The 15087-nt window shown below is 49.8% G+C and overlaps 1 protein-coding gene across 1 annotated transcript in view; it reads right to left on the bottom strand.

Moving 5' to 3' along the window:
- Positions 1–15087, bottom strand: part of IFT56 (intraflagellar transport 56) — a 243338-nt gene that overhangs the window by 37067 nt on the left and 191184 nt on the right. The window contains exon 17 of the mRNA XM_075321910.1: positions 8093–8226. Coding sequence (XP_075178025.1) covers positions 8093–8226 — 134 coding nt within the window. The remainder of the gene's footprint in view (positions 1–8092; positions 8227–15087) is intronic.

Here is a 15087-nt window from a genome sequence, read left to right as displayed (position 1 = left end):
CTGGAGCACCCCACCTTGCCACCAGAGAGCAGAACACCGCCTGATCCAGACTCCATTCCCCCGGGTGAACATCCCGACGACTCAGGAAATCCGCCTGAAGATTTAGGGAGCCCTTCAGATGGACCGCAGAAAGGGATAGCAGAGATTGTTCCGCCCATTGAAAGATTCGGGAGGACACTGACTTCAGGGCGCCTGAGCGTGTACTGCCCTGATGGCGGAGATGTGCCACTGTTGTGACATTGTCTGAATACACCAGGACGTGAGAGTCCCGGACGAGGTCCTGAGCCGCAAGGAGGGCTTCCCTGACTGCCCTGAGCTCCCGGTAGTTGGAGGATTGGGAGCTGACGTAAGGACTCCAGACCCCTTGAAATGGGGAGTTTGCCACCATTGCACCCCATCCTCGTAGGCTGGCATCTGTGGTCAGTGTAACCAGGGGTGCCTGAGTCCAGGCAACCCCCACCTGCAGGTTGGTGGGACGCAGCCACCAGAGAAGGGATGAGGAGACGGGCCCCGAGAGGCGAAACCGTCTGTTTAGGGATGACGGGAGTCTGTCCCAATGTGCCAGGATATGATCCTGGAGACACAGAGAATGGGCCTGAGCCCACCTGACTGAGGGAATGCAGGACGTCATGGAACCCAGAGCTGACATAGCCGCTCGAAGCGTCGGGCGAGCCTGCCTGCGAAGCTTTGATATTTTGGCTAACAGAGCTACCTTGTGGCCCTCTGGGAGAAAAGATGCCTGTCTGTCGGAGTCCAGCAGCACTCCGAGAAACTGCCGAGTGGAGGAGGGGGTTAACTGTGATTTTTTGAGATTGGGAATCCATCCCAGGGACCGAAGGATTCCCAAAGACTTTTCCACATGGCTCCGGAGGGTTGGAGCAGATGGAGCCATGAGAAGAAAGTCGTCCAAATATGGAACCAGACAGATACCCTGCAATCGTATGAAGGCGACCACCTCTGCCATGATCTTCGAAAAGATCCTTGGAGCCGAGGAGATCCCGAAGGGAAGTACATTGAATTGGAAATGAAGCACTTCCTCACCGTGCAGAATCGCAAACCTGAGGTATTGCCTGTGACCCGGATGGACAGGCACATGGAAGTAGGCATCCTTCAAGTCTATAGAGGCCATCTGGTGGTGTAGACATATCAGGGGAATAGCTGATTTTACTGACTCCATCTTGAACCGCCGGTACCTGACCTGACGGTTTAGACGTTTTAAATTGATAATTATTCGGACGTCGCCAGACGGCTTCTTGACAAGGAAGAGGCGGGAGTAGTGTCCTACCCCTTCTTCCCGACTCGGGACTGGGGAAACGACCCCCGAGTGCATTAGCTCTATAATCTTTGCGTACAACAGAGCCTGTGAAACCTGCGACGCCAGAGCAGTGACTCGGAGACCCGGACGAGGGGGGGGGAGAGGAATTCTATGAGGAGACCTTCCGAGACGATCTTCAGAACCCATTGGCAAGTGGTTATGGACCGCCACTGGGGAAGAAACGCCGAGAGTCGTCCCCCCACCCGGGCCGAGTCACTGTTTGTCTTGCTGAGGACGTTGTTGATGGGGAGGGATGAGGATGTTTCTCCCTCTACCCTTAGGATAGCTCCACCTGCCTGCCTTCCCTTTCCCTCTGGGCTGGGAGGCCTGAGGCATCGAGGGACGAAAGGACCGCTTCCTGGTGGGTCTAGGATCGGGCAAGGCCTTACGATCGGTCGCCTTGTCCAGAATATCATCCAGGGCAGGCCCAAACACCAAATCCCCTTTAAACGGAAGGGAGCAAAGCCTCATTTTGGAGGTGGAGTCTCCGCTCCAGGCCTTAAGCCAGAGGGCACGTCTGGCAGAGTTAGAAAGAACCGAGGTCCTGGCCGCCAGGCGGACAGATTCCACCGAGGTATCTGTCAAAAAACTGGTAGCCTTCCTAAGCAAGGGAAGGGATTCCAGTAATTCCTCCCTAGGGGTCCCCTGGGAAATATGAGCCTCCAACTGGTCTAACCACCTAATTAGGGACCTGGATACACAAGTGGAGGCAATGTTAGCCTGAATAGAAGAAGACGATGCCTCCCAGGATCGCTTCATCAGGCCTTCTACCTTCCTATCCATCTGATCCTTCAGTTGGGAAGTATCTTCAAAGGGAAGAGCCGTTTGTTTAGCTACCCTAGCCACCTGAACGTCTACTCTTGGGACCTCCCAATGTAATCCAGAAGGTTCCAGAGGAACCCGGCGTCTAGGGTCACTCCGTACCCGCCTCTCAGGAAATTCCCATTCTTGAGAGACAATATCCAGAATATTGGCATGAACTGGAAATCCTAACTGTTTGACTGACTTCAGGCCAGCAAACATTTCATCCTGGATTGAGGGAAGAGACTGCACTTCCTCTAACCCCATAGTGCTCCGAACTGCCCCAATAAGATCCCCCAAATCTTCTGAGGGAAACAGAAAGGACTGGTCAGACCCCCCAGAGGGAAATCCTTCATCAGGACCCTCAGAGGTGGAATCAGCGTCCTCCTGATCAGACGGGGTCGACTGGAGTCTCCTTTTTTTTGGAGGAGAGGGTCCAGGAGCAGGGCCAGGAGCAGGGCCAGGAGCAGGAAGGGAGGCCAGTGAGGCCCTAATCTCCTGTTTCATCATGGACCGCAACTCGTCTATCAGGGACGGTTGTTCGGCCCTAATAATCTTGTTGGCAAAGCTTTTTATCCCATACTGCAGGGAGCTTCTTTATACCGATAGGACATTTTTTTATTTTTTCAAATCTGTCAGGTCTATCAGGCTTATCGGACTTGTCAGCCTTCTCTGACTTCTCAGGCTTCTCTGACTTTTCATTTCTGTCAGTTTTCTTGGTGGCCTTGTCCTCCTAGAAAACACAGACCAGAGAGCCATAAATCATCTGACTGAGACCTATGTCCGAGGGACCATTCCCCTCCATACTTACAGTAGCAGGGGGCACACTGGGTTCTGCAGATGCAGCTGCAGCGGAAGACATGACAGGGAACACGGTTGCTTACCATGATCTGACGTCTTCACGGCAGCCCTTATGCAAAAGGGCCTTGACCCCCAGTGACGGCAAACGTTCCCCGCCTCCCGCATCCGGTCCTGGACAGGCCGTCCGTCGGCGTGTCCTCCACGCTGCCTCCGCAAACCGGAAGCGCTCAACCGGAAGTCCGCAAGACCGGAAGTCCCGCCCCCGGGAGCACTTCCGGATCGCTCCGGCAGCGTGCATGCAGGAAGCGGCCGGCGGCTCAGGGAGGACGCCGGCCGGGGAGCTCAACAGCCTGCATCACCCCTAAGGAGGTTCCGGAAGGCTGGAGCAGCGGTCCCCCACAGCGTGAGGGAACAGCAAGGGAGGAGCGGTGAAGGCCCGACCGATGCTGTCCGGCTTAAGGTAACAGGGGAAAAAAAAAAAAGAAAATATTATACTGTAGTTCGCCGGCCACCACAACATAGGAGAAAATAAAAACCTCTCCATGCCCCATGGGGACAGGAAAGACACTGGCTGTGGGAGGTGGGAGGGTCCTTTTAAACCTCTTGAACTTCCTGTCCCAATTAGGGCGTGGAGAGACAACCTCCTATGCTGTCGTGGAAGGGACTAGAGAAAACGTTATTGTAAATGAGATAGTGCGGATTTCTTTAGCGGACTCACACACACACACACACACTCAGCTTTATATATTAGATTTTATATATATATATATATATATATATATATATATATATATATAATATTTATTTAAAATTGAAAGATATATACAGTTGTGTACCGCTCATGGCGGCAGACCACGTTGCTACTAAGGGACCTGTGAGTCAGGGGGCTAGTTCCAGGGCCTGCACTGGACCCTCCTCCGTCCTGTATTGCACGTTCAACTGAACGATAAATGCCAATATAATTGAAAGCAATGATCTGACAGCTCCCTCCTCCATTATTCTCCCTGTGCTTATGAGCTTTGATGTGTCAGTGCAGAGGTCACAATGATGTCACTTCAACGCACCCTCTGCAGACCAGTGCCGAACATTCAGGACACCTGCTGCGAAGATTGGAGCAGCGGGAGAATGGGGAGAGATGAGTAATTTTTTTAATCATTAGCTGGGGCAGCCATTATACTGTTTTGATCTGTGTAGGGGCCAAAATATAGTTTGCTGGGCTGTATGAGGGGGACATTATAGTATTTGGATGTCTATGTGAAGCGCATTATACTGTGTGTGAGCCATTATAAAATGTGGTGGGTTGTGTGGGGGCTATCATACTGTGTTGATGAAACTGTGCTTTGTGGGTTGTTGAAAATAGAGGTTCACGAAACTTTGCGTCATCTTTTCAGAGTAGCTACTGAAAAAACTCGTTCAATCAGTCAGCGTAGGGGTAAACAGCCCTCTTTTCAGAGTATCAGAGGCTATTGTTGGGCAGAACCAGGACCTGGATTCCGGATGTGTGATCAGGATCAGGCACTTGTGAAATTAAAAATTAATAGTAACGTAAAAAAAAAAAGAAGAAAGCGCTTCATACTGACCGAGGCTCCGTTGCAGCTGTACACTGTTCCCGTGGCACCTCCTTCACTTGCTGAGCCACTAATTACTGCTCATTCATATGCACTGCTTTCCCCGTCCTCCGGCTGTCCTGTCTCCTGTGATTGGTTGCAGTCAGACGCACCCTTAGCGTATGTGACAGCATCTGCCTACAACCAATCACGGGCGCCAAGACGGTTGATGAGCGGGAAAGCAATTCAACTCTGCGGATCATTATTGTGGTATAAAACGCATAAAATTTTTCACTGTGTTTTTCTCCCATATTATGACACCAAGAACAGAAAAAGCATATGGCTACAGTATGCAGCCCCAAGCCGTGCGCTTATCTTGGCTGTGTATCCAAATAAGAGGAACTGCATGCGGCTTTTTTCTTGATTTACAAAAATAATAAATAATAAAAAATAAACGAAATTCAGTTCCCCCGAATTTTGGTACCCAGGCATGATAAACCACAAAAGCTGGGGGCTGGTATTGTCAGGCTGGGGAGACCCCTATTTATTGAGCCGCCCCGTGCCTAAAAATAGCAGCCTACAGCCACTCAGGATTGTCACATCCATTAGATGTGACAATCCCAGCACTTTACATGGCTCTTCCTGGTTGTTCTGGGGCGGTGGCAATCAGGCTAATATGAAGTTAATCACAGCCCACAGCTGCCTCTAAGCCAGATATTAATCGTCAGGGTCTATGAGACACCCCCCCCCCTTAGTAATCTGTAAGTGACAGTAAATAAACACATACACCAAGAAAAAACAGTTTTTTGTAATTAAATACATCACCCTCATAAGCCTCTTGATTAGGCTACATTCACAGGACTGCCCCGTTTTTGCGGTCTGCAAAAAAAGGTCATGTTTTTTCACGGATGCAACTGTGTGGCATCCGTTCCGTTCTGTATATGGTCCGCGTGTCATCTGCGTACCCTTCCTATTTTTTTCATACTACAAAAAAACTGAAGCAGCTAGATAGATAGAGGGATAGATAGATACAGATAGCTAGAGGGATAAATAGAGGGATGGATGAATGAATAAAGGGATAGATAGAGGGATAGATAATAGATGAGAAAGACCAATATATTGTCCTACCCCCCCGCATAGTCTAAGCTGGCACCCTTTAGTGCCTTTCATGTGGCACTAAAGGGTGCTTAGCCTTGTATTTAGCCAATAAATAAATAATTAAAAAAAAAACGACGTGAGGTCCCCCCTATCTTTTGTAGCCAGCTAGGGTAAAGCAGACGGCTGCAGCCTGCAGACCACAGCTGGCAGCTTCACCTTGGCTGGTAATCCAAAACAGAGGGCACCCCACGCTATTTAAAATTAAATAAATAATTTAAAACAAAAAACGTGGGGTCCCTCCCAAATTGCATCACCAGCCAAGGTAAAGCGGACAGCTGTGGTCTGGTATTCTCAGACTAGGGAGGTCCACCGTTATTGGACACTCCCCAGCCTAAAAATAGCAGGCTACAGCTGCCTCAGAAGTGGCGCATCCATTAGATGCGCCAATCCTGGTGCTTCGCCCCAGCTCATCCCGTGCCCTGGTGCGTTGGCAAACGGGGTAATATATGGGGTTGATGCCAGATGTGTAATGTCACCTGGCATCAAGCCCTGGGGTTGGTGAGGTCAGGCGTCTATCAGATACCCGACATCACCAACCCAGTCAGTAAAAAATAAAAAATAGACAACAAAAAAAGTTTTATTTGAAAAAACACTCCCCACATTCCCTCTTTCAACAATTTATTGACAAGAACAATCCAATCCAGGTCCGGCGTAATCCAATAAGGGGGTCGCACGGCGATCCATACCATAGTCAATGAGACTCCCAGTCAATGAAGAACAAAATGTTCCCCATTGGCTGGGAGAGCCGTGCAGTGACCTGAGCTAACATCAATAGGTCAGCCCAGGTCACTGCAGGGGATGCCGAGCGCTGCCATCAGGAGGTTAGATGAGATCATTACCTGCAGTAACGATCTCCTGCTCTCCTGACGTCAGCACTGTCACTGACTTCTATGCCCGCCGCGTTCTACGCAGTATTGTGAGAGCCCGTGACGTCACTGCTAGTGACAGTCTCGGGCCGCCCGCGAGACGGGCAGAGAAGGCAGTGACCGCGGTGACGTCAGGAGGCAGGAGATCGTCACAGCAGGTAATGATCTCATCTAATCTAACCTGCAGCTACATGTGCAGAGAGCAGGGAGCCGCGCACACTGAGCGCTGGCTCCCTGCTCTCCTAGCTACAGTACACATCGGGTTAATTAACCCGATGTGTACTGCAGCTACATGTCACAGTGCAGAGAGCAGGGAGACGCGCACACTGCTTAGCGCTGGCTCCTTGCTCTCCTAGCTACAGTACACATCGGGTTAATTACACGATGTGTACTGCAGCTACATGTGCAGACAGCAGGAGCCGGCGCTGGCAGCGTGAGAGCGGCGGAGGCTAGTAACGAAGGTAAATATCGGGTAACCACCTTGGTTACCCGATGTTTACCTTGGTTACAGCTTACCGCAGCTGCCGACTCCTGCTCCCTGCTCGCGTCATTTCGTCGCTCTCTCGCTGTCACACACAGCGATCTGTGCGTCACAGCGGAAGAGAGACGACCAAAAAATGAAGCTGGACATTCAGCAACGAGCGGCGACCTCACAGCAGGGGCCAGCTCGTTGCTGGATGTCACACACAGCGACGGGACGTCGCTGCAACATCACAGAAAATGGTGACGTAGCAGCGACGTCGTTGTCGCTGTGTGTGATACCACCTTTAGCAGTCAGTGTCCCGCTCTCTGCCAGCCCCGCGGCGTGAGAAGTGCGGGCATCCGCGGGGCTGGCGCGGGACACAGACTGATGCACATACACAGATGACCCATGATGACACAGACAGCGTGCACGGGGGGGGGGGGGGACAGTTCCCAGGGCGTCAGGCAGTAAACATGATAAAGCGCTGGGGACCCAGCGCTGACAGTGTATCAGACAGCAAGTGTTCTTTGCCTTATTGAACTGGACACTGAATCGGCTGGAATTCAGGGCGCACGTAGCTGGGCACAGGAGGCGGGGGAGGGAGGCTAAGGAGTGTGTGGGAGGTTGTGGGCAGAGTACGGGGTGCGGGGGAATGTGTGGGAGGGTGCAGGGAACGGGGGCAGTTACTCCACGCACTGTACAGCCCAGCAGGGAGGCGACATGCTGTTCCAGATTTGCATGTCAACATGGCCCTGCCCATGTAGACATGAAATGACCGGAAGCAGCAAAATCGCGGCAGGAGCGGTCACATGACCACTCTGAGCCGGGGGAGAGGGGCAGGTAAGTGGTCTCTATCTACTTACCTGCCCCAATGTAGCCCAATAGTGTAATAATGAAAAAAAGTCAAAAGAAGCCGGATAACCCCTTTAAATTTGAAGAAAAGTGAATGAATAGCCATTCTAAAAGATAATTGCAATAATCACCAAATTTCACAACACAAACTGTATGCATTAAAAACATATCTCTGAGAGAATCTGTGTAGGAGTGCTGTATAGTCTTGCTACTAAGATTAAATGTTTAGGTGTCTAATTAGGAGGAAATATCTCATGAGTGCAATTGTATTCAGCTTCTGAATACTCACTTGGGTTCCCGTCCTGCCAAAATCATTTGAAAGATTCCAACACAGGCTCCACGCTTTCCTTCCCAGTATTCAGGACTTGGATCAAGTCTTTCTAACACATCAAATGCCTTAGCAGAATAGTAAAACTGACCCATCTAGAAAAAAGAAAGTTATGTATACTTAAAACAAAGAAAAAAAAAACACAAGCTAAGTCACTGATTGATCAATTCTGGCAAATAGAGAAGCAAATTTGTCTGATAAGATATATTACACGGTTTTTTATTTTCATGTGTAATATTGATTTATGAAATAAAAATTCAAACGACGGTTACACTTTAAGTACCAACTAGTATCCGGCACTTATGAATCTTACATAAAAATAACAATGTCCTACATCTACGGATGGATATACAGGACAATCTCAATTCAAAACCTGTTACTATGAAAAACCTTCTGTAACTACTGTACAGATATGTTAGGAGAGAGAGGAACTAATAAGTCATGGTGTTTGTGAGTCCTAAAGGGAATATGTCACCCCATTTGACATATCTAACTTATTAATATGGGCATACAGGTAATGAAGTGCTCACACAATCATATCTGTATGCCTCAGATCAGATACCTTCATGTGGAAAAATCAACTTTTATCCCTTTATTTTAATTAGGTCTTCCAGGCTATGGGGTGGATGCTGCCTGGAAGATAATGCTGCCTCCTTGCTTCATTAGCAGAGTTACAGCGTCACTGTGAAGTCTAGTTGTGATCCTGAAATTCTGTGCCCGCACACCACAATTGCCGATATTCTACTGTAGTGTTCCGCCCTTCACTGGGCATTGGCCTCATGTTTCTTCTGCAGAGGCGCCAGATCACTGGAGTGGAAGTAGCAGTGACAGTCCAGTGCTTGCGTAGAAGGAACATGAAGCCAATGCCCATACAAAGGTGAAACACTACAGTGAAACATTGGCAATTGCAGTGTTCAGGCACAGGATTTCTTTGTGGCAGCATCGCCCCTTAGCCTTGAAGGCCTAATTTGCACAGGGAGATAAAAGATAATTTTTCCACAAGAAGGCATCTGATATTAGGCAGACAGGTATGATTATTTTTAGCACTCTATTACTTGTATGAGACTATTAATATGTTACATATGTCCAATGAGATGACAGATTCCCTTTAAACCCTTCACCCTCGAGCCTGTTTTCACCTTCCTAATCAGGCCAATTTTTTCAATTCGACCACTGTCACTTTATTTGGTACTAACTCTGGAATGCTTCAATATATTCCAGTGATGTGGAGATACCCTGTTTCCCCGAAAATAAGACACTGTCTTATATTTTTTTTTGCCCTGAAAAAAGTGCTAGGTCTTATTTTCAGGGGGTGTCTTATTCTCGAGGATACATGGTTGGGGGTAAGTTTACCCCCCACAAAAAGCAACCCCCCCCATCCCAGGATCGTCATACTTACCAGCCCAGGGCGTGTGTATGGCTCCCAGATCCTCCTGTGATCTCCCATCAGGTACGCTGCATGCTTCCCCTGCGTCTGGCTGACATCAGATCACACACACACACACACACACACACACACACACACACACACACACACACACCACTTCTCCCTGTGCCCTCCGGTAGGCACTCCCAGCAGCTGTGCTGCACGCGGTGCTCCTCTGCCTCCTGCCGATACTCACAGATCCGATCGCATACATTCACACACACACACACACACACACACTCGCACATACGCGCGAACACACTCACAACATCCGGACATACCACATTATTCCGGCCATGTGATCCTTGGCAGGTCCTGGAAGGTCACTGCGCGCACAGTATCGCCGCCGAGAAGCAAGCGATATCGCCGGATGTTGTGAGTGTGTGGATGTGATCTGATGTGTGTGTGTGTGTGTGTGTGTGCGCGTGCATGTGTGTGTGTGCATGTGTGTGTGTGTGTGTGTTCCACTGCAGGACCTTGATGCGCTCACCTGCTCCCGGTCGGCTTTTGGTAAGTGTGATCGGGGATCTTCTTTCTTCTGTCTTCTCTCTTCTGGGGATGTCCGCTGCCTATAATGAAGTGTCCTGCAGTGTCTTTAACTCTTTCACCGCTGCATGACACTTCATTATTGACCGTGGCTAGGTCATATTTTCAGGGGATGTCTTATATTAAAGCTTCTCTGAAAACTCCTGGGAGGTCTTATTTTCGGGGGAGGTCTTATTTTCAGGGAAACACAGTAGGTTTTTTTGTGGCACATTGTTCTTCATGTTAGTGGTAAAGCTTGGTCGATATGATTTGCGTTTATTTATGAAAATATCAAACATTTAACAAAAATTTTGAAAATGTCACAATTTTCAAACTTTGTGTTTTTATGCCCTTAAACCAGATAGTTATACCACACAAAAATAGTGCATAAATAACATTTGCCACATGTCTACTTTACATCAGCACAATTTTTGAAACACATTTGTTTTTGTTAGGAAGTCAGAAAGGTTAAAAGTTTATCAGCAATTTTTCATTGTTCAACAAAATTTACAAAATCAATTTGTCTAGGGACTACATCAGATTTTAAGTGACTTTGAAGGGCCTAGATGACAGAAAATACCCAATACTGACACCATTTTAAAAACTGCACTTGTCAAAGTGGTCAAAACCATATTCAAGAAGTTTATTAAACCTTTAGACGCTTCACAGGAATTAAAGCAATGTGGAAGGAGAAAAATGAAAATTATACTTTTTTTCCGCAAAACTATTGCTGTAGCTCAAAAGTTTGCATGTTTACAAGGGTGTGAGGAGAAAATGGACCATAGAGTTTGTTTCGCAATTTCTCCTGAGTATGTCAATTCCTCATATGTGGTGGAAAACTACTGTTTAGGCGTACGGCAGGGTTCAGAAGGGAGAAAGCACCAATCGACGTTTGGAGCACAAAATTGGCTGGAATACATAGCGACTGCCATGTCACATTTGCAGAGACCCTGAAGTGCCTAAACAGTGGAAACTTTCCACTAGTTACCCCACTTTGGAAACTACACCCCTCCCAGAATTTATCAAGAAGTGTAGTGAGTAGTGATGGGAAAAGAGAAAAGCAGGTGAGTTATTTTAGTGCCCAGTTCCCGCATGCTCCCGGTCTCCACAGGGGGTGCCCTTCTCCTCACCTGCCTCCTGCTGCCACATGTGCTCCGTGCCTGATCCCAGTATGGCATCCTTGCACACTCCCACTCCCAGGCCTGGGCAGGGTTGCCGCTTTCCTCACCTGCCCAGCGCTTCCACGCTCTTTTCTGCCGCGGTCTCTCCCTGCTTCCAGGCTGCGCGCAAATCTTTAGTGAGTACCGGTAGGGTGCACGCACGGCCACGCCCATTTCTTAAAGGGACGGCGTCTCCATTACCTGGAAGCATTCCCTCTGCTCACCTATTACCTTAAGGTATTTAAGACTGCCTCCCCATTCAGGAGGCGCCTGAGCAACATTGCCTACTAGTTAGTACATTGCTAGTTCTCAGGTCCCATTATGTCACTCTGTCTAGTCCTATTTAGTGTGTCCTAATACCAGTCTCGTGTACCTAACCTGTCTCATCCTAGAGCCTGCTTATTACCATCATCTCCGTGTTGCCATGTCTGAGCCACTACCTCCGCGGGCTGCCACGTCTGAGCCACCACCTCTGTTCTGCCACATCTAAGCTACCACCTCTGTGACGCCACGTCTGAGCTTCTGTCAAGTCAGAGTTACCTCCTCTGGTCTGCCACATCTGAGCACACCAGTACTGGACTTCAAGAGACTTACACCAGTTCGTAAGAGCTGCCACCACTGGTTCTTGGCAGTCGTGCATTTAGGCCCCCTGTTGCTGTTCTAGAGAGCCCCTGTATAGGTGTTCGCTTCTGGTTGCTCCTTCAGGGGAGTCCGGTGTATGGCCTAGTGGGTCTACTCCCGAACGTTCGCTGCCCCTCAGCGACCGTAACATGCCAGTCTCCAACGCGGCGGTAAAACAACTTCCGGGGCTCCTTATTATCCTTCATACATATGCCTCCACCAGCAGTCCCCGCATCTCTGATTGGTTGCAGTCAGGCAGCACCCCCACCCTGTGTGACAGCGTGTCTAAATGCTTTTAATCACAGACGCTGCGTGCGTGTCTATCGTGGTGCAAAAATAAATTTAAAAAATTGGCATAGGGTTCCCCCATATTATGATACCCAACACAGATAAAGCAGCCCCCACCAGTATGCTTATCTTGGCTGTGTATCAATATAATAGGGACATATGCGGCGTTTTTTTTAAATAAATTTAAAAAAACGGTGTGCATTCCATTCCCCCCCCCCCCCTCCATTTCAATACCCAACCATGATAAAGCTGACAGCTGGTATTTTCAGGGTGGAGAGGCCCATAATTATTGCCCCACCAGCCTAAAGAAGGGAATTTTGTTACTTACCGTAAATTCCTTTTCTTCTAGCTCTTATTGGGAGACCCAGACGATTGGGGTATAGCTACTGCCCTCTGGAGGCCACACAAAGCACTACATTAAAAGTGCAAGGCCCCTCCCCCTCTGGCTATACCCCCCCGTGGTATCACGGGTTCTCCAGTTTTAGTGCCAAAGCAAGAAGGAGGAAGCCAATAACTGGTTTAAACAAATTAACTCCGAATAACATCGGAGAACTGAAAAACCGTTCAACATGAACAACATGTGTACCCGCAAACAACAAAAAAACATCCCGAAGGACAACAGGGCGGGTGCTGGGTCTCCCAATAAGAGCTAGAAGAAAAGGAATTTACGGTAAGTAACAAAATTCCCTTCTTCTTCAGCGCTCTATTGGGAGACCCAGACGATTGGGACGTCCAAAAGCTGTCCCTGGGTGGGTAAATAAATACCTCATGTTAGAGCTGCAAAACAGCCCTCCCCTACGGGGGTGTCACTGCCGCCTGCAGGACTCTTCTACCTAAGCTGGCATCCGCCGAAGCATAGGTATGCACCTGATAATGCTTGGTGAAAGTGTGCAGACTGGACCAGGTAGCTGCCTGGCACACCTGTTGAGCCGAAGCCTGGTGACGTAATGCCCAGGACGCACCCACGGCTCTGGTGGAGTGGGCTTTTAGCCCCGAAGGAACCGGAAGCCCCGCAGAACGGTAGGCCTCTAGAATTGGTTCTTTGATCCATCGAGCCAGGGTGGCTTTAGAAGCCTGCAACCCCTTGCGCGGACCAGCGACAAGGACGAAAAGTGCATCGGCACGGCGTATGGGCGCCGTGCGGGAAATGTAGATTCTGAGTGCTCTCACCAGATCTAGCAAACGTAAGGCCTTTTCATACCGGTGAACCGGATGAGGGCAAAAAGAAGGCAAGGAAATATCCTGATTAAGATGAAAAGAGGATACGACCTTAGGGAGAAACTCCGGAATGGGGCGCAGCACAACCTTGTCCTGGTGGAACACCAGGAAGGGAGCCTTAGATGACAGAGCTGCCAGCTCAGACACTCGCCGAAGCGATGTGATTGCAACAAGAAACGCCACTTTCTGCGACAGCCGAGAAAAGGAAACTTCCTTCAGAGGCTCGAAGGGCGGCTTCTGGAGAGCAACTAGTACCCTGTTCAGATCCCATGGATCTAACGGTCGCTTGTACGGGGGCACAATATGACAGACCCCCTGCAAGAACGTGCGCACCTTAGGAAGACGTGCTAGACGCTTCTGAAAAAACACGGATAGTGCCGAAACTTGCCCTTTAAGGGAACTGAGCGACAAGCCCTTTTCTAACCCCGATTGCAGGAAGGAAAGAAACTTGGGCAATGCAAATGGCCAGGGAGACACTCCCTGAGCAGAGCACCAGGACAAGAAAATCTTCCACGTTCTGTGGTAGATCTTAGCCGAATTCGACTTTCTAGCTTGTCTCATTGTGGCAATGACTCCCTGAGATAATCCAGCAGATGCTAGGATCCAGGACTCAATGGCCACACAGTCAGGTTCAGGGCCGCAGAATTCTGATGGAAAAACGGCCCTTGGGACAGTAAGTCTGGTCGGTCTGGCAGTGACCACGGTCGACCGATCGTGAGATGCCACAGATCCGGATACCACGACCTCCTCGGCCAGTCTGGAGCGACGAGTATGACGCGGCTGCACTCGGATCTGATCTTGCGTAGCACTCTGGGCAAGAGCGCCAGAGGCGGAAACACGTATGGGAGCTGAAACTGCGACCAATCTTGAACCAAGGCGTCTGCCGCCAGAGCTCTTTGATCGCGCGACCTCGCCATGAATGCCGGGACCTTGTTGTTGTGCCGGGATGCCATTAGGTCGACGTCCGGCACTCCCCAGCGGCGACAGATTTCCTGAAACACGTCCGGGTGAAGGGACCATTCCCCTGCGTCCATGCCCTGGCGACTGAGGAAGTCTGCTTCCCAGTTTTCTACGCCTGGGATGTGAACCGCGGATATGGTGGATGCTCTGTCCTCCACCCACATTAGAATGCGCCGGACTTCTTGGAAGGCTTGCCGACTGCGCGTCCCTCCTTGGTGGTTGATGTATGCCACCGCTGTGGAGTTGTCCGATTGGATTCGGATCTGCTTTCCTTCCAGCCACTGTTGGAAGGCCAGTAGAGCAAGATACACTGCTCTGATCTCCAGAACATTGATCTGAAGGGTGGACTCCTGCGGAGTCCACGTCCCCTGAGCCCTGTGGTGGAGAAATACTGCTCCCCACCCTGACAGACTCGCATCTGTCGTGACTACTGCCCAGGATGGGGGCAGGAAGGATCTTCCCTGAGACAATGATGTGGGAAGGAGCCACCATTGTAGAGAGTCTTTGGCCGTCTGGGAAAGCGAGACTTTCCTGTCCAGGGACGTTGACTTCCCGTCCCATTGGCGGAGAATGTCCCATTGAAGTGGGCGCAGATGAAACTGCGCAAAGGGAACTGCTTCCATGGCTGCCACCATCTTCCCTAGGAAATGCATGAGGCGCCGCAAGGGATGCAACTGGCCCTGCAGGAGAGATTGCACCCCTGTCTGTAGTGACCGCTGCTTGTCCAGCGGAAGCTTCACTATCGCTGCTAGAGTATG

This window comes from Anomaloglossus baeobatrachus, chromosome 8 (assembly GCF_048569485.1).
Source record: "Anomaloglossus baeobatrachus isolate aAnoBae1 chromosome 8, aAnoBae1.hap1, whole genome shotgun sequence".
Taxonomy (NCBI): domain Eukaryota; kingdom Metazoa; phylum Chordata; class Amphibia; order Anura; family Aromobatidae; genus Anomaloglossus; species Anomaloglossus baeobatrachus.
Note: the sequence above shows the minus strand (reverse complement) of the source record. Positions and strands in the feature narration are given on the sequence as shown.